The following is a 23841-nucleotide window of genomic DNA, read 5'->3' on the forward strand; positions in this document are numbered from 1 at the left end:
CTTCCTCGGCGCAAAAACAAACTGGCGCGCAAGTTGACGACTATCTTAAACAACGACGATCCAACAAAATCTCATTCCTCCAAAAGTCTGGAAGCTGTCTGCTTTCAGTGGTGTGTGTGTGTGGTGTGTGTGTGTGTGTGTGGTGTGTGTGTGTGTGTGTGTGTGTGTGTGTGTGTGTGTTGGGGGGTTCTGGGCAGATATCTCCATCTAAGCCCTGTACTATAATTGAAATGGCGCATTTGGCTGCAGGCAGGTTGTGAGGGCGCTCTCTGCAGCAGCATGCATGCATGTCCATAGACGTCATTTGGTTTTGAAGGCCTGCAGGAAATTTGGCGTTACAACTCCAGACATTAAGGCAAGAGAGAGAGAGAGTGAGAGAGAGGGGGGAGAGAAACACAGTGAGAGAGGGAGAGAACGGCGACGCGGGGGGAAAAGATCGCTGCATGAAAGATCGGTTCAAGGATATCTCATCATTTTCAGCATATTTTTCCTGCTCGGACTTTATCAACAAGTTACTCTGCCATAATTGCGCGTTGCGAGTGGAGCTATGGCAGCTCGCATGGCTTTAAACTTTAAATTTAGAATGGAGATGGAAATGAGTGCCCACTAGCTCTGCCTGGTGAACCGTTATGACAATGATTAAAACCTGCTTTTTGCTGCTCTGAATCTGTTCAGCGAAAACCCAGCTGCCTGTTAGGTGTCTTAAACCATCTAAATCACAACTTTACACCGTTAGACAGAACGATCTACTTTTGCAGGGGGTAAAGATAAGTTGTCCTTTCTGTGCAGGCATAGTTTCTGGAATAGGAGGTATCACATTTTCTTCCCTGAGAAAATTGCCTGGGCGAGAGAGTGGAGTTGAGCTAATTGTAGCCTAATCCCTGGCCCAGAGGCGCTTGGGCAGCCCGGAGCAAGAATCTTCTTTTATAGCTCTGCTCTGTTATTTGGAGAAGGATTATTGGCTTTCTTCTTTTCATAACAAAGAACAAGGGCAGTTTCATTTAGGCAAAAAAGCAGACAAGAAGCAGAAACACGAAGCAGGATTCGAACAAGAGCGCACCTTTTTTTTACGCGTATCCCAATAAGAGCAGAGAAGGGGAAGGAGATCATCATCTATGTACAAGGTAAGGACGCTTCCTGTGCGCTTTGCTACAAAGAAGCTCGGTGAGGACAGGTCGAGTCACTCTTCCAATATAAAGCATCAGAGATTCCTTGCAAGCAGTCCACGCCGGACACAGCCTTGTATCTTTTAGATAGCAGCTTTCTGTGCGTGTGTGTGGCATTCAGAGAAAAGACTGGGCTCTCCTGTGCGACAGACTAGGCTGCCGTTGGAGCTGGATGGCGGTGTAGTTGTTCTGGTAACTCGCGGCATTTGGAAAAACGAATTGAAAATATTTGGGTTTACGCGCGGACAGCGACTGGGACTGACCGCCAGCTCGGATCTCCTCTGGACTCCCTACATACAATGTTTGAAACGGTAGGGTGTTTTTTTTCCCCAAGAGAAGCAAATGTGTTTTTACGCGCACAGCAGTCTGTGGTTTAGTCAAACGGTGGCGGAAAGTAACGGAAAGGCTGCTGGACCTTAAAAGCTCCCACCCTCTTTTTTTTTTTTTTTTTTTTTTGCACAGATTGGACAGTTCTCCCATGTGGATTTTATTAAGCGAGTGATGAAATGTGCTTTTAATCGTGCAGCGGGAATAAGACGCCATGTTGAGAATTTTGTTAAGGGTAGAGCGCAGGCTATTCATGTAGATATGAGGTTGTACACGATTGTTTCTGTCGTTACGGATATTTTGTGTGTGTGTGTGTGTGTGTGTGTTGTGTGTGTGTGTGTGACAGAGAGAGAGAGAGATCAAAGTGAAATTGAGTAGAAATGATTAAAAAAAACAAAGTGAAACAGTGATTGGATGTAAAATTGGATGGACTTATGTGGTCGTTTTGTTTTTAATGTGATAAATGATTGGTGAGAAAAGCAGAGATAATGTCCGTTTCGAGGTGGGACAGTCCGCTACTCCCAAACTTCTCGATCCCTCCAAGTTTTTTTTTCTTTTTTTGTGTTCCCTGTTTTTCCCTTGGATTTGAAATGTAATCTCGTCTCCCTGTAATCGTATTAAACGAACACGGTATTGCTGTGCAGCGGGTTACACCCTTAGGAAGCAAATATCCAGTCTCCTTTTGTGGCCGGGAGCTCTTCCCTGAGAGCCGACGGGCTTGATCTGAACTTTCACGGCGGCCTTCGCTTCAGCAGGCGTGACAGTAAAACAGTCCATATGTGTAACAGCACACGGGTCATTCTGCTGATTTACTGGAGGATACAATGGCATTATCTCACTCTGTTTCAAGCAGAAAAGCATTATTCAAAGTTCTCTGGCTTTCTGCGTCGGGGCGGTTGTGTGACAATCAGGCCCGGGGCGACAGATGGCCAATGGGGAAACTGTGACCCCTTTTTCCAAGTGAAAATATATTTCAAATAATATAGTTATTTGCTATAGTTATATCAGATACTCGGTTAAATAGAATATTCCCATATTCAATATTATGCTGAAAAGATAGTAGCTCATTTGCCTTTTAAATGAAGTACTTTGGTTCGGCTCAGCGGTTTATATGAAGTATGGTGACATAAAAGGGCACCGGAATATCGACAGGGGCACTAGTTTGGCCAGGAAACATTAAGGAACCAACCAGTGGTACTTTCAGTTGAATTTTCTTATTATTCTATTGAATGTCGCCCCGAACGGACCTTTCTCCACATATGTGCGCCCACAGTCCGCATTCTTATTAGCCTATCACTGGTATTCTCATGAGCTATCAACTACGAGTTTTAAATAACTCCACCTCACATGCGGGATAGACGCATAGTTTGGACCTTTGCCGGCGATGCGTTAATGGAGTGGACTCGTTGCTGGCGCACCGACCCCAGCATGCCGACGTGTATCTCGTTACTTGCCAAACCATAGACTTGGGCTTTGTTGTGGATGTGCCTGTGCGCGCCCCCACCTTCTATTTGGTTCTGCTCTCAGATTGGTGGTTGGTGTGTCTGGACGCATCACATCTAACACATACAGCGACCTTTAATTAGAATATTGCAGCAGCAGTTTGTTTTATTCCCCCGGAGGCTGACACCTAACATTCCCTCTTTCTTTCCGTCAATCTCTCTCTCCCTCTCTCTCTCTTACCCCCCCCCCCCCCCTCTCTCTCTCTCTCTAATAAGCATCCTCCTATCCTCGCCTCCAGTGCTGCATGAAAAGATGCAAACATACTTAATTAGAGCGGTGGCAATACTTTCCAAGCTAAATATGCGACCAGACAGTCATGGAAGTGATCTGATAGAATTCAGAACGGAGACTACCTTCTTCCCTGTGTAGGATCACTGAGCTCTCGTTCCCCTAGTCGTCAATATTCCCATGGCTTTCCTGTACACTTGCTTTCAGGAGGGAAGAAGCATGTCACGGCTGTCTCTGACCCGGTCTCCGGTCTCTCCTCTGGCCGCTCAGGGGATTCCTCTGCCGGCTCAGCTGACCAAAGCCAACGCTCCGGTGCACATCGACGTCGGGGGACACATGTATACAAGCAGCCTGGCGACCCTCACCAAGTACCCAGACTCAAGGTAAGACACAACCTTTCGCTTTTCTTTTTATGAAGCAGTTTGGAATTCTTTTTGTCTGATTTGTCCACTTCGGTTTTGTGCAGTTTGATTCAGTTTTGCGCACTTTGATTGAACAAATGGTAATTATAGTGTCAGTGACAACTTGAATTATGACGATAGCAAATCAAGTGTTCAAGTTTCTTTTTTAGCAATTTTCATTCTTTTATTTTTATAAACCCTCGCTGATTATATATATTTTTCTTAACCCTGAAGATTCAAAGCAAATATCTAAAACTCTTTTAAACTATCTGTTCATTTCCCGTTTTGAGTTGAAGGCACAGTGTGTGCGTCCAGTTCAGTTCCTGACTTAAACACATTTATTATGGAAGTTTCCATGTTTATGCATCATATTCTGGTCATTCTTGCCTGGTGATCTATGTTAAAATATTACTCCTTCAAAACTGTCACTTATGGATGTTCCCATGAACAGATAAAAAAGTGATTTCTGATGTCTCAGGAGAATAATAGTCTTTTTCTTCAGCATCTAACCTCCCTCTTTCTTCACATTCTTAACTCCATCTCAAACAAGTAGCAGCTCTGGACGCAAACCCACAAACACATGTGATAACCTTTGTTCAGCTGATTGCAGACTTCACCTCTTCAAAATAAAGATAATCTGAGGACACCCACTTCTCCTCTCACCTCAGTTGTGTAACATTCAATATTTTGTACTCTTCATTTCTGCATAAATTCACAGATTCCCATGTGAGCCAGTGTTAACAATCACTAGGTTGTTGGAAAGGATGCCAAATTGGCTAAGAGAAAAGAAGAAATCCACATAATCCCTTGGTAATAAAGTCTTGATATTCATAGAGTCCACTGACAGGAAATCCCTGACAACTCTCATTTTGTTCCTCACTACAAGATGTCATGAGAAAAACAAAGCTCAGACAAGGACAGAAAATAGACAACTCACACTTTGTTTTTAAGCATGTGTTTTTATTCATACTTTTTTAATATTTCATGTGGCAGTCTGAGCACATGGCGTCTGGTCATATGTGCTCTCGTACATGTTAAAACAGTTTCTTTAATAAGCATGTTCGACCATACCTCAGATAGTTGTTTAACTACAGGGGTGGTTGTGTTTTGTGCCTCTGCACTTCACAAAGTGGTCTTTCTTTTGGTGGCATACACGCAGGCCACCATACAAATGAAGCACAGAATCATGTCAGAGCACCCAAACAGTGTTTTTCCAGTGAGGGTAAAGATCAGAAACCAGAGCTTTCTCTCTCTCTCTCTCTCTCTCCTCTCTCTCTCTCTCTACCCCTTTCTCTCTCATTCACATGCTCCTTTGCCCTCTCACTCTCTTTCTTTTTTGTCTTTCACACTCTGGATCTTTATCTCTCTCTCTCTCTCTCTCTCTCTCTCTCTCTCTCTCTCTCTCTCTCTCTGACACACACACACGTGCACACTCTCCATGTTTCTCCCTCAGTCTCCTCAGTGTACAGTTGCCCTCAGGGCTCCACTTTCCACTGGAGCCAGTGAAAAGGAGGGGCCCTTTTGTGTGAATTAGGATAATGGCTGACAGCAGAAAGCAAAATGCTGGCATAGCCGTACAAGCCATGCTCAGCCATGTCTGGGCCGTGCTGCGAAAGCAAAAGCATACACTCTTAAATAGCTGGATTAAAGAAATTTGATGATCACTTTTAATGGATTGGGCTCTAAATAATGTAACATGCAGAGAGAAAGTTAGTCTAGTAACTAATGTGCAGTTGTTAATCTTCTTCTGTGCGGCCCATATAAAGGGACAGAGGTCATGAAACATTGATGCGCCCTGTATAACTCTGGTAGAGGACAGGCGAAGCGACACTTCAGCAGAAGCTGGGAAAATTAGGGGAAGTGTTCTACATGCAAGGAAGCTATTTTGAAAGGACCCCTGGACATTTTTCCACTCTGCTGAAGAGACTACTGTGTCTCCAAGATTGAATGATCCCTGCTCTATCCATGACTTTGTTCTCCTCTTTATTCTACTAAAACCGCTAAATTTTGCTAAAATCATTTAAAAATATCTGGATCCATTTCCTTAAATGAGTTTAGAAGACAGATTCCTGAGTTTCATGTTTTTGCATTTTTTTTAGCACTAATTCGGCCGTGGCTTCAGACTCTCTCGAGTGGGGGAAATCTGTGCTTGAGTTTAAAGTTAGTATGTACTAGGCATTCTTCACATGCACATGAGCATCCCTTCTTGCATGTGTATCCACTGATACCTACATAGCCACTCTGTTGGCCCCCAGCTGGACACTCATAGTCACTGCAACATGAAGTGCCCACCCACTGCCCTGCTACCTGCCCTCACTCAACATTGCAGGGGTGGAATATCTGAGTTGTTCCTGTCCTGGGTGACCTCCCACACCCACCATCACTCCCTCTCCACAACTGTTTTTTTCTGTGCAGTTCAGGCACGCCGTCTCCTACTGAATATTGTTTTCACATTTATCATCTGTGGTTCTAGTCTAATTTTATATTTTTTCTTTTCCCTTGTCAATTTCTGCATGTTTTGAAGCTTATTTGGGCTCTGCTAATTTTCTCTTTGTTATCAACCCCCACCCACCCAACACACACACACACACACACACACACACACACACACACACACACCCTATTTCACAAAATCAACCCCTTCCAATTCAGGGACAGAAAGGAAAGAAATGGGGAGACCAACCAAGAGAAAGAGGGGAGAAAGAGAGAGTAGACGAGAGGGGAAAGAAAAAGAAAAACAGGCAGCTTTTTAATTGCTTTTTAAAAAAGTGGAGATGAAAAACAGAGTTAGCCTGGAGGGGTATGGTGAAATTCTAGCTGGAAGAATTGCAAGACCATATGAGAAAGGAACACCTCGGGCAAAACAGGGAGATGAGTATTGGGTTTTTTTTATAAAGCATTTTGCATCGATTTCCAGAGAAAGCGAGTCAGGGAGAAGGATGGAGACAGGGAGTGAAAGAAAGAAAGAGAGAGGGAGTTTGAAAGAGAGAAGGGATGGCATCAGAGGAGAGAGGCAAACCATCTTTGCTCTTGACACTGAATGTTACATGATGGCCTCAGCGTGTTGAGGTGACACATTCAGGTCAGATGATGCATGATACGGCCACTGGATCCAAGTAACACACACTGCTACAAAGTGGAGGATTGTAATTGTAAAATGGAATGTGTGAATTAAGGCGGTACTGCTGCTGGCTGTATTCCACTGTCTTGTAATAGAGTTTGCCGATGCCAGCGCCTGGGCAGAGCCATGAGGTTGCCTATTTGCCAGCAGGTGTGAATGAGTTTTGGTGGCACATAAGTTGGACAGTCATTTATCCACTGCTGGTTGCATCAAAATGGTGACACTGCTCTGTCATTGATATGCATTGTGCAGTGAAAGTGTTTAGCAGAAAAGAGAAATTAAATTATTTTTCTGCTTAAAAGATTCAGTGATACCTTGCTATTTACCACATAGAACAAACCGATCATTTGGGGAGGAGGGTCGTATGAGATTATTAAAAGAGTGAGAGGGGGAGCCAGTTGAGAGACAGAGAGACCACATAAAGGTGACTGGAAATGAATATGTGTCTCAGTGTATCTGCAGGCACGGCACCAACGCGGTGTGATGAAAGTTTAAAGATAACAGCTATTTCCAATCTTTGCCTTGATGAGCCCCCGTAGCCAAACCTCAGCTGCAGCCCTTTAATCTTGAAATACAGTGGAAGGGGTTAACTGTGGGAGCAAGAAGCGTAGTTCCATTTAGAGGCGTGTGGAAATGCACTTAATGAGGCAGCAACATGTGTGGGATTATTTCAGCAAAAGCTTTGCAGTTTTTAGTAAAAGCTGAACTGCATCACTATTTTAATAAAAAATAAGATATTGAATTTCACATATTGTTATTATCGTTATATTTTTACCATACATCTTCTGTAAGCTTTGCCTTTAACAAACTAACCTTTATAAATTTGTACAGATAAAAGAAAAATGCAAGAATCATTGCATATGTTATAACCAAAATAACATTTAAATAAATCAATAGATAGATAGATAGATAGATAGATAGATAGATAGATAGATAGATAGATAGATAGATAGATAGATAGATAGATAGATAGATAGATAGATAGATAGATAGATTGCATTTAGGTTGCATTTGTTGGATTGCATTCATAATAAAGGAAGTGGGGTTATTTTTCCCAGATGCTTTTCCCACATTAGTATGTAGGCCTCTACCATCTAGCCGTGTTTCATTTGCAGTCTTCTGACAGAAGCAATAATAGAGCTGTAATGCTGCATTCATGCCATTAATTTCTGTAAGTACAAGCAAGCAAGCATATGTGTTGTTATAATCTCTATGCAGAAGGGACACTTCAAACGAGTCTGGAATGGAGGTACTGTGCCTTGAGCCCCTTGTTTCAACCTGGGACGCTAATATATTTCAAGCTTAGTGCTAATAAAATTGAAAAATAAATGGAGGGTAATTGTTTCATGCATTTCACAGAAGCTGGCTCATTCTGTATGTGCGTGTGTGTGTGTGTGTGTGTGTGTGTGTGTGTGTGTGTGTGTACGCTGATTTCAATTTTCAGAATCAGTCGTCTGTTCAATGGCACCGAGCCCATCGTGTTGGACAGCTTGAAGCAGCACTACTTCATAGATCGGGACGGCGAGATATTCCGCTACATTCTCAGTTTCCTCAGGACCAGCAAATTGCTCCTTCCAGAAGACTTCAAGGTACAACTGTGCACCGCAACACTACAGCTGTATTGTGTCTACGGTAACATCAGCTCACGCTTGTAACAACATAACAGTACTTAAAGCTCAGGCACAATGATCCGTCTACCCCAACGTGCTGCAGCATGTGATTTTCTTCAGATTACACTCAAGTGTGAACTGTGCTTGTGTAATTAATGCTAACCGTTCAGGAGTTTTCAACTCACCCTTACACAGTCACCAGTGTACACTCATCATCATCCTCCCATCCGGCATAAGCAGTAATTAGGAAACGTTGTAGAGAGCTACAAAGGAAACATGGATCCAGTTCAACTGGAGCGTACAGTGGGTGATGAGGTAAAGTGCTAACAGACTAAGTGAGGCCTGTGTGCGCCAAAAGCCCTTAGCTGTTGTTTTTCCACTTAAAGTGGTTTCGGAAGAGGTGAGAGCAGGTGGAACAGCCTGCTGATCTGACTGACTTCCTCACAGGGGGGATCTCACTGACAGTCAGGACCTAGTTGAGAGAGCTGATGCAGCTGCATTCAGGACCATTTGTGCCATAGATGCATCCCTGTCATGTTGCTTTCTTTGCCTAGTATTAGAGGAGCAAGGCTGAACATACCCGGTGCCTGATGTGGGGCTGAAGGAGTCCATTTATGTTTAAGTTAACATAAACACTAATCATTGTGGACCTTAAGAATCCGACGTCATCGGTTTTTAATTAGGCTATAAGTAAAATAAAATGTATTTTTGATACTAATTCATAAAATAGCTACTTTCTGCTGACTGTAACCAGGACGTGCTTTGGTTGTAACTATTATACAGAGAGCTAAATGATGGGAAAATATTTGAAATATTTCCTCTCCATCACACTCATCAGTGCACTGGAGGACCCCCACAATATGATAATATGTGGATTCTACTTAGGGCCATCTAGTGGATGCAAAATTCTGTTCATATTTATTTTGGGGACAAACTAATTTTCCCATCTAATATGTTTTAATTATTTATAATGATCAATTTGCATGTTTCTGCATTATTATCATAATCCAGTTTTTATATTTATGACACCACCTTAATTATAAATAATTAATACAGAAAAGTAACAATAACATTAAGGTGCATCATTATTGCTCACTACATCTATTGCAACTAAAAATATTACTTAGAGCTGTTTGAAACCAGTGAGGAGTTACTCACACGTAATCTCGCTGTATCCACACGAACGCCTGCAACCTTCTTAGAGTATGTTCTGCCCACAGCTTCCTGTTCAAGGCTTTTTGTTCTGTGATACTATTTCCAGGGTGTATTCTCCACTTCTCCATCTCAATTTGTATGACCTCTCTGCCTTACTGGGGTTTGTTCGTCTGCTTCACTGTAAGGTCAAACTGCTCTTTAGTCTTCACAGGCTGAAAAGGGCATTGATCCTCAGACAAAATGAACATTTTCTGCATATGATGTCCTGACTTATTCCTGATTAGTTTTTACCCTTCGTATTCATGCTCTCCCCCTTCCAGTCTGTGAAGTCTTGACAGTCCAATCAGGCACCATGCTTGAAAAGACTGCATCCGACTCCGTTGTTTCAACTCATTACGGTCCCCTCACGTTAGCTGATGTTGATCTGCATACCTTTCAATTTGTGAGAAGGCGGGAAGTGAGAAAAAAATGCAAATAGTGCGAGGCGGAATTGAGTATGTCCTTATCTGAACATAATCAGGCTTGCCGTCGCCAGAGGGCCCAGTCTGTTCTGCTGCTGGCAGCCACGGTACTGTGTGTTTAGCTAAATCAATGTGAAAGTCTGAGCAGAATAGCAAAAGAAAAAAATCCAGCCTACAACATTGGAACAATATATTCACTATTAATCTTCTCCCCCATCTCATTTATTCAGAGTTCAATTAATCACAAGGGAGTAAGCAATGTCAAGTTGAAGTCACGGGTGTGACCCCTCAGTAGGTGTGTGTTGCTCTTTACTTTAATAAATCTTTAAGTGTTTTTTGGGTCTTGAACAGATAACGAAAGAAAAAAGAATGCTGATGTTTTGGTCCATTTAGTTCAGCCACGAGCCTCGACTTGAGCCGCTGTAGTCGCTTTCCATCCAAATACGGCACATGTGGTAGGTCTTCATCTGCTTTCTGTCGCAGTGGCTTTATCACTTACTTCTGCTCCTTTTTATCTGCCTCACCCGCTGCATCTCCTTCCTTCTGTCCTTCTCTGAGATGTTGCCTTGCCGGTGGGCACTGGGGTCAGATCATTATTCTGAAGCTCAAATGGGCTGTCTGGACACAGAATTGGGGGATGAATTGTCTCATTGAGCTGGCAGCTGTAGCGGCATTTCCAGCAGCCAGGACAGAGCTGTTTGCCTTGTCTTCCTCTCATCCTCACCTTGGTGCTTGGCTGCTTAGCATTACTCTGTTGTTTTCTGCACTCCTCAAGATGACTAAAGTGCCTTGCAGACAGACCCCTGTTAAAAACATATCCATCCATGGCTTCAGACCTGTGAAGGATGAGGAGCAACACTTTGATACAGGGAGCTGCCTGAAGGGGAGCATCTCTGTATGAGTTTTGTCAGCTGCAGCAAGAGGGCCAGGAGAGGGGGGAAAGAGAGCAAAAGAGAGAGGACTCACTCCTCCCCTTTTTTCACACTTTGAAATCTTGTGTATTGAGTGAGTGTTGTGTCAATGCTCATTCAGATGAAGCTTTATTTGGGTGTTGCTAACATTTCCTCACTGAAGGCTGTCCCAATGCTGGAGAGATGATAGAGGGGTTTTTCAAGGCTAAACAGTCAGAGAAGAGGAACAAGGTTAATGGTGGATACATTGTGTTGTTGTGCTCCGTTTTTTCACTGAGCAGTGAATCAGAGAAACATTTTCGATCAACACAGACAATAGGAACAATGTGCCGTTTCAAAATAATGCCTTTATAGCAAATTTTAGATCTGTGTGGGTATATTTCAAATATTCTTTTGTGCAGGAAACCAAGAAGAATGGTGCTGCCACTGGACATAAAGTGGGACCATTCAGATCTTCCTGAGGGCCACGAAATTCCTTGCTTAGAGCTCAAAAACCGCAAGCAGTATTTGCCTCAGAAGTTTTAAAAATACAAACACAAGTATATATTATAACTTTAAATTAAAGAAATTACGCTACATCAGTAGCAGGACAAAAACATCTTAATTTCCCATATGGTGATAAAGTCATCTACACACAATAAAAACATGAAAAAAAACCCATGAATAAACGCCGTATGATGTGATGCAAGTTCGTGAACTCTTAATTAATTAAGTTGTCATTTTTTTGTCACAGGAAAACACTAATCAAAACATTGATTCATCAATTACTAATTGTTTAGTCAAAAGATTTGCTGCATTTAGGTGCAGTCTAATTAAATATTTTTTCTAATCGGAGCTTAACATCGGGCCACAATGCTCATTAACATAAAACCCCTCCATATGAGGAATACATTAGAAGTCTCCTCAGCTGATGATTGTCCTTACTTGCACACATCTTCTCCTCCTCACCTCCTGTCTGCCTCCAATAGAAAACCTCCACCCTCACATACTTTTATGGTGGTGGGGAATTATTTTGCCATCTGGTCTTTTGGGAAATTAGAGGCAAGTGCACAGGGGCAAATGGCCCCTGGTAAGCCTAGCCCAGGAGGGAGAGGCAGACAATCTGCTGCGGACTGTCTGAACACCGGAATGTAGTATCCTACTTCACTGGAGTCCTATTGATGGCCTGATCTTGAGTCAACTCACTAAAACATGCTAAAGGCAAGCAAAGCTCTGCCAATAGCGAATGGGAGGTAGCACTGCAGTGTGCCTATGTTGTCTTTATTGAGAGTGCAGTCCTGCTGGTCAGAGGGCAAAGCCACTATTGCTTTGTCTATTGTTTTTTTCCTGACTTTGTTTCTTTGGGAGAAGTTTGGAATGTAACCAGAATACGTAAAATTTGACAAAGACATGTAAAGGCTGCTGTGCTTCAGAAACGTGAAAAGTGGTAACCTCTTTTTCCACCATGTATCTCAACTCTAGCTAATCCTGGAGTAATTAGAGGTTAAGCAGCTTGCTGATGAATGTTCGGCTGTGTGTTGTGTGGGTTATGAGGAAGCCAAGATAACCTGTAGATAATCTGTAGTTCAAATCAAATCAATATTTATTTATTAGCCTAGAAGTAACAAAAGCATAAATTAACTTTTCAGCATCATGCTGCGTCAGTAGTTTCCTGATCTTTGTGATATTCCTTAGGTGAAAAAAGGCACTTCTAGAGACTAATTTAATGTGTGAGTTGAAGGAGAGATTTTGATCAAAAGTTACTCCAAGATTCCTCACAGAGAGACTAGATGTTAATGAGATACCATCTAGAGTGATCATATGATCTAATCTATCCCTGAGAGATTTAGGACCAAACACCATGACCTCAGTTTTTCCTGAGTTAAGTAGGAGGACATTTGAAGATATCCAGGACTTTATGTCTTTAAGACAGGTCTGAAACTTCACTAACTTCTCTGTTTCATCTGGTTTCATGGATAAATAAAGCTGAGTGTCATCAGCATAACAATGAAAATTGATCCCATGCTACCGAATAATGTTCCCTAAGGGAAGCATGTACAAGGTGAAGAGGATTGGTCCAAGTACAGAACCTTGAGGAACTCCATGGCTAACCCTACTGTATGAGGAGGGAACACCATGGACCTGAGCAAACTGGTATCTGTCAGATAAATATGATCTAAACCAGTGCTGTCCCTTTAATCCCAATCACATGTTGCAGTCTATGTAACAGGATGCTGTGATAGTTCAGCCATACTAACTGTAGTAAAGGCTTTTCCCCTGATGACTGTGGTAATAAACAAAATTGAACTATTATCAAGACCATGAATACCAACTCACTGCACTAATCTCCATTTTCCAGGACTTTTACCTGCTGTATGAGGAAGCCCGCTATTACCAGCTGACACCAATGATCAAGGAACTGGAGCGCTGGAAGCAGGAGCGGGAACAACGACGACTGGCACAACCGTGTGACTGCCTGGTGGTCCGTGTCACCCCTGACCTGGGTGAAAGGATCGCTTTGAGTGGCGAGAAGGTGCTCATTGAGGAGATCTTTCCCGAGACCGGAGATGTTATGTGCAACTCAGTCAACGCGGGATGGAACCAGGACCCCACACACGTCATCCGCTTTCCACTCAATGGCTACTGCAGGCTCAATTCTGTACAGGTAACACACTGAGATGTATTGATGTTGGTAGTGTCGGGGTCACAGGAAGGGTACACAATGGGCAAAGGCAGGGTCCAGCCCTGGATGAGTCACCAGTTCATCACAGCTCCCTATGTGAGCATTTGTGGGTTCGGTACCTTGCTAAAGGGAACCGTGGCAGTGCTCTGATGGTGTTCTGACACCTCCCCCTGCTACCAGAAAACCTTCTATGTTTCGTCAACATTGGGGCTCAAACCAGGAACCCTCATCTTCTCATGCCTGTTTTTAAAAACCAAAACATATTTTTGTGTTTTGGAATGTGGAATCTTTTGAGAACAAATCCAATGTGGACAAACACATGAGATAAATTAGATAATCCAACAGTTTTCGACTTTTTTTTCTGACTGCAATATTGGCTTTGTTTTAAGTTGAAAAATAATACTATAATTTCTGTATTTGACACAGTACAAATATATAAAATACTTTAATTTACGGTTACAGCGCATCAACATCAGAAATTCAGTGGGATTCTACAAGTACATTTAATGATCATATTAATTAAGCAGGTTTCTGCTTTTCAAAATTCCTATTTCTCATTGCATCCATATTAAATTCATGATATAAGGTCTGAAAACTGCTTTGAGATTAATTGTAATTTTCACTTGTATCATGTTTACTGCATCAACATCTTTTTCCCCCCTCAGACAGCAGCAATAATATCATGTCCGCAGGATTCTCATGTTAATGAGAGTTAATTTTGTAATCCAGTCTGGAATCAGTTTACTGTATTGGGTGCAGTTTTCAGGTGAACCTGAAGACACATTTAACCCAGAATTGATTCCAGCACATCGAAAATCTGTAACGCACAGGCAGCACGAAGAGCATCACCGAGCGCCACCTCAACTGGAATATGTCTCATGTTCACCCTCTCAGCCCAAACAGAGGGTGTCAGTATAAAAGCTATGTGCTCTGGTTTTTGACTCTATAGAAGCACGCCTAAGAGCTTTGCTTTGAGGTTGCTGGTATGATTTGTGGCCCTTAAAACTCCTTTCTGTCACAGTTGAAAGTTAAAGCTTGTTTGTGCCTAACTGCGATAAAAGCAACTCAGATAGAGCTACAATCAGTTTGTCGAGAGATTACCAGGGGTATATAACAAGTGTACATGCTCTGGGGGATCTATTTTAGGTTTGGCGGCTGTGAAATGTGAACTTGGTTGCTCATTTGTGACATGCACCTGCTTTTTTTTTTTTAAGCTCCCGCCCTTAATGCAGTAAATAAGTATATTACTGATGCAGGTTTGCTTGATTTAAAGCAGCGTGTGTGAAGCAGATGTTTAAAAATTCAGAAAATGAGGTTTAAGCAGAGAGGACCATAAAAGCAAAACACTGAACATGATAACCTCGCACCACAGGATTGATATAATGCATTGTGGGGCCACAGCCACAAACAGGCAGACACAGAGAGAATCATCAGCGCCTAGAGCGAGCATCTCCCAGGCAGGCTAGTGCGTTCCGACACCTCCACCTTCCTGCTGCTAGTGTGTGAGATCACCTCCGGGGAGAAGAGCCGAGCAAGAAGGACAAAAGCGCGTGTGGACTGCGGCCATGTTTTCCTGCGAAATGATGAAGAAGAGAAATGGAGAAGAGGGTGAAAATGATATGCATAATTTACGCTTTACTCCTTTTTAAGACACAGCTCCTTTTAAAAAAAGACTCCAATATAACACCGCTCAGGGCAATTGAAATACACGTATTGCATTTTTTAATACCATACTTACAATTTCTCAAACAGCCTAAACCGGTTTATACTTCTTTTATAGATTTTTAAATGACTTGCAATATAATTAATTGGCCGTATCAACTAACACAACATTTTCCTACTCTGTTTACCAGTGAGACTGGTTATGGAATGTGAGCCTCTCTCACTAACATGGACTGAAAGGAGGTTTGGGGTTTTTTTTTCAGAGTTTAGCTTTTCCTGAAGGTGAGAAACGGTTTCCTGTAAGCGATGCTGTCTTTTGTCACAGCAAGGCCTCTCTCAGTGTCATCACGCGCCCCGAGGTTCCCTTTTCCGTCTTGCGCTTGTCCCTTTAAGACATGCAGATATCTAAATTTAAAAGTGAAAAATGTGCAAACGCCACACATTCACAGGAAGATGGCCTGGTTCATTAACCGTAGATAGATGATGACGGTAGGAGCAGATGACGGTGTTTTTCTTGCAAGGGGAGATTTTTTTTCTAAACAACTTACTCATTCTGTCCTCTCATTGTTCCATGAAGGTAAGAAAAGGTTCGAAAAATAATCCTCAACTAACGCTGCCAGACAATGAGTCTCTGATCTGCTTTCAGTCCCCAGCACAGGAGAATACACAACCGCACCCAAATGCTAGAGGGTGGGGAGGGTGAAGCCCTGGGCATTTATGACTGGACCCTTTCTAGAGGAGATTATGAAAACAGACTGCATATTTATAAGTATATGCACAGAAATAACTGATCTATGGGCTTTTTCGGAAGCCAAGCCACACTGCTCAAGCACAGAGATTTAGATTTATTTTTATAAAAGTTTACATCCCTAAGATCATTCATTAATGTCCCTCACTTATTTAAATTGCAATTAAAGAGTATCACACTCTTGGCATTATCATACACATCATCTATTTCTAAGATAACAATATTTATAGTAAGGAAAGTCTCAATATGGAAACACTATTATAAGTAGGACTCCAGCTTCTATCTTCCTTACTCACATATTGAATGTGAGAATGAGAATCAACAACTCCACAATGTCAAGTGATTGTCTATGAAGTCATGAATGGAATTTAGGAGAATAATCCAAGCCACATGTTGTGTTCCTTCACTAGAGAAACAAAAAGCAGCCATTGCACTTAAAGCAAGGAAAACATTTAGCCAAAGAACCACACACATACACACAGGTCCCAAAGCCTACCGCTCCATACATCACCATGATAAAACACTCAGATCAGACCAGAGCCAATCCGTCCTTCATCAATGTGACAGCAGACGTAGTCGCCAAGAAGGGACTCCCTGTCCCCCTGCTGCCCGGGCAGTGAATGCAACACCTCGCAACACTCTTACTTGTCACTGCCACTCTATCAATCAACCACTGGGTAGAAAGAGAAAGCACAGCCAGTCAGAGCAGACAAGGACACGCAAACACCTCAGGAACAGATCAAGATATCAATGCCACCATGGTTACAGGTCTCCGCGCTGCCTGTGCAGATCAGTGCGCAGCGCAGCATCAACAGGCAGCAAATTAATCTGCAGTTTGCAGTCAAGATCAAGACTGGACACTGTTTATTGTGTCAGCAATGTAGCTGCAGGAAAAAGTGAGCACAAAGAAAAGAACGTTATCAAACATAAAGACATGAAATTAACATATGTCAGGATTCTAATTGTAGTGTTGTGTAGAATTTCCGCTGTACAGATTAATCACTATTTCAGTACTACAGAGCCATGAGCCTCAAAGCTCACACAGATGAAAAAAAAAGGTTACTCAGCGAGTGTCAGATTTTTTATTTTAGATCTGAATTATATGATTTGTACTTGCAGTCCCATTGAGAACAAACCCAGCATTAGCTATCTCTGCTCTCCGTGTACCTCGGCCTCTCTTTACACAGCCGAGGTTAGAGGTTGTTTTGCCAGAAGGACCACTTCCTCTAAATTGCTGTGTGAAGTCACACTGTATCAGAATTAACCTTGTCACATCCGCAAAGACAATCATGCTGTGTTGTTTAAATCAAACACTGTAAGTTGTCTCTAGATTATGCTTAAAAAACAGGCTGATGACCTGGAGTTAGAAAAGTTGGAGTTTCTTGGCTGTTCTGAGCGAGCGACGAACAGATGATATGACACAGACTCATATTGAAGACGTGCATAGTTAAACACAAGCGACCCCCTGAGTGCAGTTACACTGTGTGTGTCAAATGTGTCAGTTAACTTTGAGCCCTGTGCTATAAAGACCAAGTGTCTTTCAGCACCTCCAGAGAGGTCGCATGAATGTGTGCACTCCAGTGGCCATCAATATTACATAAGCACTCTGAGTCCCAGCCCTGAGATGTTTCCACTTTGATTCCTGCATTATCATCACTACGGTGGAGATACACAGTGCTGGGAGGTTGGAAGAGCAAGGCTGATAAATTTTCCTTTCTTCCCTGTTTTGACCCCAGATTTGAATGGCAGCTCAGTGAGATGGATTATGCTCAGTGGTACAGGCGTATGTTTGGGGGGAAGATCCCTGTGCAGCCGAGTCAAACCTGTAACAGTGAGAATGTTTTATTATATTTCTGATGTAGAAGCATCACTGGGGGATGAAGAGGGTGAGCAGGGGCTATTTTTCTGCACTCTGTGTGGATCAAACAGCCCGCCAATGACAAGAAGAAGTGGTAAAGTTGAGGATAGAAGTAGCGAATTTTAATCAAGTGTTGTTGTGATATAGTCACAATAATGTTGTCAAATGACACATAGAAGAAGAGCAACATGCTAAAAAGCTCTAATTTTATTTTCCCTATATGCATCAGGTCTGGTGTGACACAATTAAATAACTCATGTCAAACTCCCCTTTGGGATATTTTGTTATGGTTTTACTTATGTCCAACAGGCGGTAAACTGGGAAGTGAAGGCCAGCAGTATTCTGCACTGATCTGAGCCACCATGACATGTGTTAGCGCTTTAAGAGGCTGGTTTCTTTCAACAGTCAGCTGGGACTGATTTCAGGCTAGTGTCCTGTGGACACTAAAACTTTTTGCTTGGATTAATCTTAATTATTCAATGCATTGTTTATTCCCCTGTGGCAGTAATTCACAGTGTCGAATAAAATATGAAGATATTTAAGGTCTCTTTCAGTCAGTTAAGCTAAAACTATCATTAATAATATCCCCAAGTCTTTTCAGCTGCTATACATTAATGATAAAAGTGAAACAAGGCTATCTTTATTGATCAGGCCATTCTCCTCCGTGACCAAATTCAAACTGCCAAACATGACAGTCCCACATGTGTTAAGAGATGATGGGGAAAATGCAATGTGATGCAATGATCAAAGAAGGCTATGTAATATCATTTCCATAAACGTACGGCTCCTCCATCGTCTGTCATGGATTTGGAAGTGTTTGATGCTTGGGCAGGTCTCTTAATTAGCCCTCCTCACTATCAGCTGGCTGCCTCCATTCTGTCTCACAAACTACAGAGTCTGCTGTCATTTGTAGAGCGAGAGGACAAAAAAACAGGAAGGTGAATGTTTCCAAGTCGTCCTCTCTACTGACAAGCAGCTCATTGCTTTGTATGCCAGTTGCTTACATGTGTATTATGTTATGTGCCTGTCTCTGTGTTGTTTAACTGATCTGCTTGTCTCATGTGACACGTGTCACCTGTGAGAGGAAGGTGTCCCCACCCCGGCTGAGCCCTGGAGCATGCCAGAGATTCATGCGTGTAGTTGGCAGTTTTGAACTGTTGGGATTTAGTTATGCCCTCTCCATCGCTCTCTCCAGCGTTTTGTCCTCACTCACCTCAGTCATTACTCCACATCCTCATTCCCCACACGTCACCGTCTCTCTCATCCACTCACGAACTTCACTTCTCTTCTCCTCTCACCTCAGCCTCATTACTCAAATTAGGAGCTCCAGTAATCACCATGCAGAGCCCCTTAACACTGGCTCACTAACTTACTCCCTCCCTGACTCCCTCACTCACTCACTTCCTCACTCACTCCCTCCCTCCCTGACTCCCTCACTCACTCACTTCCTCACTCACTCACTCACTCACTCACTCACTCACTCACATAACACTTCCTGCATCCCTTTGAGTTTGTGCCCTTGGCGTAGAAGCCAGCCCTGCAGAAACAGCATGAATATTGCAGAGGTGGTGTGATGTCAGGGTGCCTGCTGGTTTAATCCCTTCACTGCTTGTGAGCCAAGTAGAGGGAGGCTAATGACACCTGGTGATGATGGAAGGCTAATGGGGGAAGATGATACCAACCAACACATCGCTGGTGGTTATTTCTTGAAAAGACAACTTCAAATGTCTAGTATAATCAAATTAATTTCTAATTATTGTGCAATTGTCTGTATCATTGACATAAATCAAGATGAAAGATGTGTCACTACTTTCTTCCATTCTAAATAGAAGTAAATAGCCTATAAGCAGTAGAGAAAGACACTGAACTTTGGGATTTAGGCACTGCTATCGCGCCATGGTAATGATATCTGCATCCAGAGTTACTCCCGTATGGCAAAGCTGAAGTTTCATCTTGTAGCATCTAATAAGTAAATAAAACCTAACAAATGGGGAGAAGTGAATCCTGCAGCTGTTGTTAATGTCTTCTCTCTTTTTTTAAAATCAGGTTTTGGAGCGCCTTTTCCAGAAAGGGTTCAGCGTGGCAGCATCCTGTGGAGGAGGTGTGGACTCATCCCAGTTCAGCGAGTACGTGTTGTGTCGTGAGGATCGGCGGAGTCTCTCCATCAACACTCCCATCAGGATAAAACAAGAACCCCTGGACTAAAGCATCCTACCAACCCCTTTCAATGACCCCATGTAACCTTCTATCTTCCAAAACTGCCCCTCACTGCCTAAATCTACCCCCACCCAACCTCCTCAGCAACACCCGACCCCCCCCCCACCCCCCCACCCCCCCCCCAGCAACCCCAACATACTGTATCGAAGTATAAGCAGAGGCTTGTTTACTTCACTGGCTCTGCAGAACTTTAACGGGGAATGTAGAACCAAACAAAGAGAGAGAAAAAGCATCGGCAGCAAAGGTTTTTCATTATCTTTAATAACACCCAAAGAATCTGGAACATTGATGGAAGCAGCAACAACAACTGGACTTAACAGCAACAGCACAGCCTGGGTCCCCCCAGTTTATATAGAAGGTTTTCTTTATTCCACTTCACTCCCGGTTTCAGCACTGCATTGTCCACCTCTGCTTCTGTAAGAGGGCGTCTCTTAGGTTAATGGCCTCAACTCTGGTCTGCTCCGTTCCTGGGAATGTTTGGCAGATGGAACGCTGTTCATAAAGACAGGAAGATATTATCTCCCAAAAGACCATCAATCTCAAAACCCACCCCAGACCTCACTCTACAGGCATCTCTCCCCATGAAATGTGTTGTTTGGCAAAATTGATTGTTTCTGACAGTTTTAATTGAAGTTTAAAAAGTGTGATCTCCTTGCTCAGTTTCCTGTTCTTATCACGACATTGCATAAACAATTATTCAAAATAGGATTATTTCAGTTTTTCTATTTTCATTTTTCTAAAGTGAAGGATGTATGAACGTTGGGTTGATTAGACTTTGAGAGCTGTGAGAGAGCATCGCTTGGCAGTAGCTGCAGAAACGCTGATTTCTCCGGGCTATGTGGCTAAAGTGATCTGGCTGGCAGTGTGTTCAGAGCCAAGAAAAAAAGTCTCATTGTTCGAACAGGAATGGAAACAAACCTGGACGTTTCAACATTGTTTATAGTCAAATGTTTCGCACACATAAAATAGTGCTCCGCTTAGTAGTTCTAAAACATATCTCTGATCTGGCCCTTTGTTCGGTTTAACTAAAGTTTTCTAAACGCAAGATCTAGTTTGAAGTTGCAGAAGCTCTGATCTTATTACATTTGGGTTGCATAAGAATGTTGAAGACCAGAGGAACATTGTGGAGAGCTGATGTTTACCAGTGCATCTCACCATCAGCAAGAGATGTACTCTAAATACGTAAAAGATTATTTGCACTTAAGTATTTCCTGCCGGGTGGCCCTGGCCTATTCTCACAAAACCAGAAGAAACAGGGTGCACATTTTATTGATTGTACGGACAGAGACATCATCGCTTTTTAGTTTATAGCTGAAGATGATGTGTCAATCAAAATGTATGGATAGCAGCTTAAGTTCCTCCAGGCCTCCAGTCTTGACAGTTTGTGCAGAGTCTCGCTCCCACAACCTTCAGAGAAACTTAAAAGTTGTGGGCTTTTTGGGTTTTTTTTGTCTTTTCGTTCTAACATTGTCACTTCTAAGCCTTGTTTTAGTGGCTCCTCACATGTGTGTGAGGCAGAACCCAGAGTGAACTCCACTCCTAGCACTGGCGCATTACTCACAAAGAGGCGAGTGGGTGGCATTTACTCTGTCCTGCTCTTATTCTTTTACTGTTCTCAACATTTCTGGATCGAAAAGGAAAAAAAAAATGGGACGAGGCAAATTTTTATATGCTTCATATTTGTGTAACTTAAACATGCTGTTTCTTGTTCCATAAGTCCCACAGTTGGTTTTACTTCAATTCAGGTTTATTTTTATAACTTCATAGGTTAAATGTGCGATTCTTCCTCTGACCATGTGGCCCTGATATTAAACGAGTCAACTAAGTGGACACTGAAGACGAGGTCAATGTACAGTGTGTGTAGCTCCCAGTCCAGTGTGCTCTCTCTGGAGTATCTATCTTACCATATTTGTTGCAACCTGCCAGCAGCCCGTGTCTTTGCATCCAGTGGCCTCAAACGGAATGGTCAACCAGGTCTTTTTATGTGCCGAAGCATGTTGGGTTCACCCACACACCACCACTGCCGCCACCACTCCCTCTGGTTGCACACCTTGCTGCTGTGTCATTCCCATTCCCTGGTTTTCCAAACGTGACAGCTCGCTGGAACTGCATGGCAGCCAAGCAACAAACTGATGAGTAAAATCTGAGAACACTCAGAACATACTGTAGATCCAGGCAGCGTCACTCTGCTGCCAATTCAGACAACTTTGATTTCACTAGTATGATGTGGGAAGGCTCACGTGAGGACAAAAAAAGCAGAGCACATGGGGCACAACATGCTAAACTCTGTTGTGGCTGATGTAAATGTGATGCCACATCTCCAGGAGATAAACCCTTTTACATCATCGTGGTGTGATGCCATTAACCGTCAGAGAAACAACTGCGTCACTGGAGGCAAACCAATGACTGGTTACTAAATTTAACTGAATAGAAGGTCCTTAACCCACAGAAAATATCAGCATGCTGTGTTGTTAAGTGCCACCTTCAAAAAAGCAATGAGTTCATTTTATTTATGGTATTACCAGACTAGCTTCTACTGTTAAAAAACAAATGCAGTTTACACTTTTATACAACATATGTGCACGTAAACATTACTAGCTATGTTGACTTTCAATTTTCAGCACAGACAATGAGGAAAATATTTAAATTAATGTTGCACCTTTTGCTTTAGATCAAAAGATGGGCCCGGGATCTTTTTTTGTCTTTTTGAAAGTGTCAGTTACCATGTCCAGTGACTGCTTTGGCCTCCAGTTATGGCTCCACCCACAAGTAATTGTCACCATGTTCAGAAGCTGTAAAAGGGTCTATAAACTGGGTCTGCTAAACATTGGAATAATCAAATCTATAGTGTTTCCCTTGTTCATTGGAGCATCAGGGAAACAACAGAGCAAGACTGACTGTACATGACTGGAAGCTCCACTGATGTGTACACATGCTGCACTTGCACATGAAGTACTGCTCAGCATTTCAAAGGTGTCACGTGGCATTTACTTCACGTCTGGCGTGGGCCACTTGTATAGCTATTGTATATTGAATTATCAGGGTCTCACTGGGAGCCTTGACTTTTTAGGAGAATTCTCTGTCCTCTAAAGAAAGAGAAGAATTCAGAACATAACATTGTGTAAATATGGATTAAGACATTTCAAAGGGTATCAAAAGGTGCAAATGTATATTATTTAAAGTGTTTAAAACAATTGCAGTGTTGTATTAAAGGGCATGTGTTCATTTACAATGTCTCCATTTGACTTTTCTTGCATACTTGAGATAATAAAAGGATGTATTGTAGATCTGGTGTGTCTTGTTCTTCCTTCTCAGTCCCACTTTAAGAACTCATCAACTATGGTAGTTAAGAACTGTTAAACAGCTTCGTGTTTGTGTGCGACAGGGTGCACATCACTTCAGCACAGATGACAATCTCTGGCCTTTAACTGAACTGGTTAATTTCCCCAAGCTTTGATTCAAGGTGAAGTTTACAGCTCTAGAGGGACCGGAGACTGGGCTGAGATCTTGCAAAAACCAATATGCTCCTAAACCCCAATATTTTACACACAGTTAAATAGTTTGATCTTTAAAAAAAAATGCTGTTCCTTAATTAGCAGCAGAAACCTGGGGGTACTTTCCTTAGTTGAACAGCGACGCTCAACTAGCATGTGCAGTGTTAGAAATGGAAATGAAGCCAGCAGAATTATTGGTTGATTTTGGTAAAATTGTCTTGCAAAAAAAAACCCACAACAGCTTTTCAAGTGTGAAGAATCAGAGGAGAAAAATATATTTCTCAGATATGTACTTTAAGAGCCAAATAGAATTGTTT

The 23841-nt window shown here is 42.5% G+C and overlaps 1 protein-coding gene across 2 annotated transcripts; it reads left to right on the forward strand.

The window, feature by feature from the left end:
* Positions 1-388: 388 nt before the first annotated feature.
* LOC130521785 (BTB/POZ domain-containing protein kctd15) lies at positions 389-23315 on the forward strand. Of its 2 annotated transcripts, none has more exons than XM_057025588.1 (5): positions 389-1124; positions 3432-3607; positions 8191-8335; positions 13222-13527; positions 19860-23315. In XM_057025588.1, the coding sequence occupies exons 1-5, from the start codon at positions 1116-1118 to the stop codon at positions 20016-20018; spliced, it is 795 nt and encodes a 264-aa protein (XP_056881568.1). In that variant the 5' UTR covers positions 389-1115; the 3' UTR covers positions 20019-23315. The 2 variants fall into 2 exon arrangements, with proteins under 2 accessions (XP_056881568.1, XP_056881567.1); XM_057025587.1 differs by lacking the exon at positions 389-1124 and adding an exon at positions 1152-1477.
* Positions 23316-23841: the final 526 nt, after the last annotated feature.

Source organism: Takifugu flavidus, chromosome 2 (genome assembly GCF_003711565.1).
Source record: "Takifugu flavidus isolate HTHZ2018 chromosome 2, ASM371156v2, whole genome shotgun sequence".
Taxonomy (NCBI): domain Eukaryota; kingdom Metazoa; phylum Chordata; class Actinopteri; order Tetraodontiformes; family Tetraodontidae; genus Takifugu; species Takifugu flavidus.